The sequence below is a fragment of the Eubalaena glacialis genome, chromosome 3 (genome assembly GCF_028564815.1).
Source record: "Eubalaena glacialis isolate mEubGla1 chromosome 3, mEubGla1.1.hap2.+ XY, whole genome shotgun sequence".
Classification (NCBI taxonomy): domain Eukaryota; kingdom Metazoa; phylum Chordata; class Mammalia; order Artiodactyla; family Balaenidae; genus Eubalaena; species Eubalaena glacialis.
The window spans coordinates 133,583,047-133,584,891 of record NC_083718.1 but is presented as its reverse complement, the minus strand read 5'-3'; the positions used below and the strand labels follow the sequence as shown (position 1 = coordinate 133,584,891).

At 52.1% G+C, this 1,845-nt stretch overlaps 1 protein-coding gene across 1 annotated transcript; it reads left to right on the top strand.

Moving 5' to 3' along the window:
• The first annotated feature begins 286 nt into the window (after positions 1–286).
• LOC133088486 (BRI3-binding protein-like) lies at positions 287–1,140 on the top strand. The gene has a single exon (XM_061186449.1). It carries the CDS (start codon positions 406–408, stop codon positions 1,138–1,140), a length of 735 nt encoding a protein of 244 aa, XP_061042432.1. The 5' UTR covers positions 287–405.
• The last annotated feature ends 705 nt before the right edge of the window (positions 1,141–1,845 follow it).

The following is a 1,845-nucleotide window of genomic DNA, read 5'->3' as shown; positions in this document are numbered from 1 at the left end:
AAATGCTGACGAGGGTGTGGAGAAAGGGGAACCCTCTTACACTGTGGTGGGAATGTAAGTTGATACAGCCACTGTGGAGAACAGTATGGAGGTTCCTTAAAAAAGTAAAAATAGAACTACCATATGACCCAGCAATCCCACTATTGGGCATATACCCTGAGAAAACCATCATTCAAAAAGAGACGTGTACCACAGTGTTCATTGAAGCACTATTTAGAATAGCCAGGACATGGAACCAAGCTAGATGTCCATTGACAGATGAGTGGATAAAGAAGATGTGGGCGGCGCGGACAGAGGTGCGGAGCTCGGCCACCGAGCGCGCCAACGGGGTCTCCGCCGGAGCCGCGGCGTCTCACCGTGCGGCTCTCACCCTTCTCCCGGACCCCGCATCCCACCGGCCCCAGGATGGGCGCGTGCGCTTCGGGCAGACCCCGGGCCCAGACTGGGTTCCTGCTGCTGCTGCTGCTGCTGCTGTTCGGGCTGCTGGCCCCGGGCGTGCAAGGGGCGCGGGGCCGCGGCGGCACCGAGAAGAACAGGTACCGCCGCACGGTCAACACCTTCTCGCAGAGCGTCAGCAGCCTGTTCGGCGAGGACAACGTGCGCGCCGCTCAGAAGTTCCTGACGAGGCTGACCGAGAGGTTCGTGCTGGGAGTGGACATGTTTGTGGAAACCCTGTGGAAAGTCTGGGCGGAGCTCTTGGACGTCCTTGGACTTGACGTCTCGAACCTGTCCCAGTACTTCAATCCGAGCTCGGTGGCCAACAGCCCCACACGTGCCCTCCTGCTGGTGGGCGTCGTCCTCCTGGCCTACTGGTTCTTGTCTCTGACCCTGGGCTTCACCTTCAGCGTCCTGCACGTGGTGTTCGGCCGCTTCTTCTGGGTGGTGCGGGTCATCCTGTTCTCCATGTCGTGCGTGTACATCTTGCACAAGTACGAGGGCGAGCCCGAGAACGCCGTGCTGCCCCTGTGCTTCGTGGTGGCCATCTACTTCATGACCGGGCCCATGGGCTTCTACTGGCGCAGCAGCCCCAGTGGCCCCAGCGTGGAGGAGAAGCTGGAACAGCTGGAGAACCAGGTCAGGCTGCTCAACATCCATCTCAACCGAGTGCTGGAGAGTCTTGACCGCTCCAACGGCAAGTGACAACCAGCCAGCCGGTCGGGTCCCCTCCTCCCAGCGCCCTCTCTCCGGAAACAAAAGAGAAGAAGAAAAAAAAGAACACCAAACCCCAAACAATCTTAATAAACATGTCTGAGCAAGAGAGTGGCGCTTTGCGAGGGTGTTTTCGGCCACGTGTCAACTCTTAGGACATCTTCCGGGAAGAATGGGACAAGATCGTTGATGTAGAACTACCCACCAAGTGTCATTAGTGGAAAAAAATCTTTTTTAAACAAAGGATATAACCATATTAGCTGTACAGGAAGAGAAGTTTATCTGTGCATAGAGCATAAAGTTAATTTTTTCAAGTATTTAAATACACCTTTTGTAAGGTTTTTTAACACAGGCAGATGGAGTTAAGTTTTAATAAACTTAAAACTTTACATGGAGGGGAAAAAAAAAAAAAAGAAGATGTGGTGCATATATACAATGGAATATTACTCAGCCATAAAAAGAAATGAAATTTGAGTTATTTGTAGTGAGGTGGATGGACCTAGAGTCTGTCACACAGAGTGAAGTAAGTCAGAAAGAGAAAAACAAATACCATATGCTAACGCATATATAGGAATCTAAAAAAAAAAAATGGTACTGATGAACCTAGTGGCAGGGCAGGAATAAAGATGCAGACATGGAGAATGGACTTGAGGACACGGGTGGGGGGAAGAAGAAGCTGGGGTGAAGTGAGAGTAG

Excerpts from the sequence above, each read along its gene's own strand:
- LOC133088486 (XM_061186449.1), top strand. The coding sequence starts at position 406 with ATGGGCGCGTGCGCTTCGGGCAGACCCCGGGCCCAGACTGGGTTCCTG.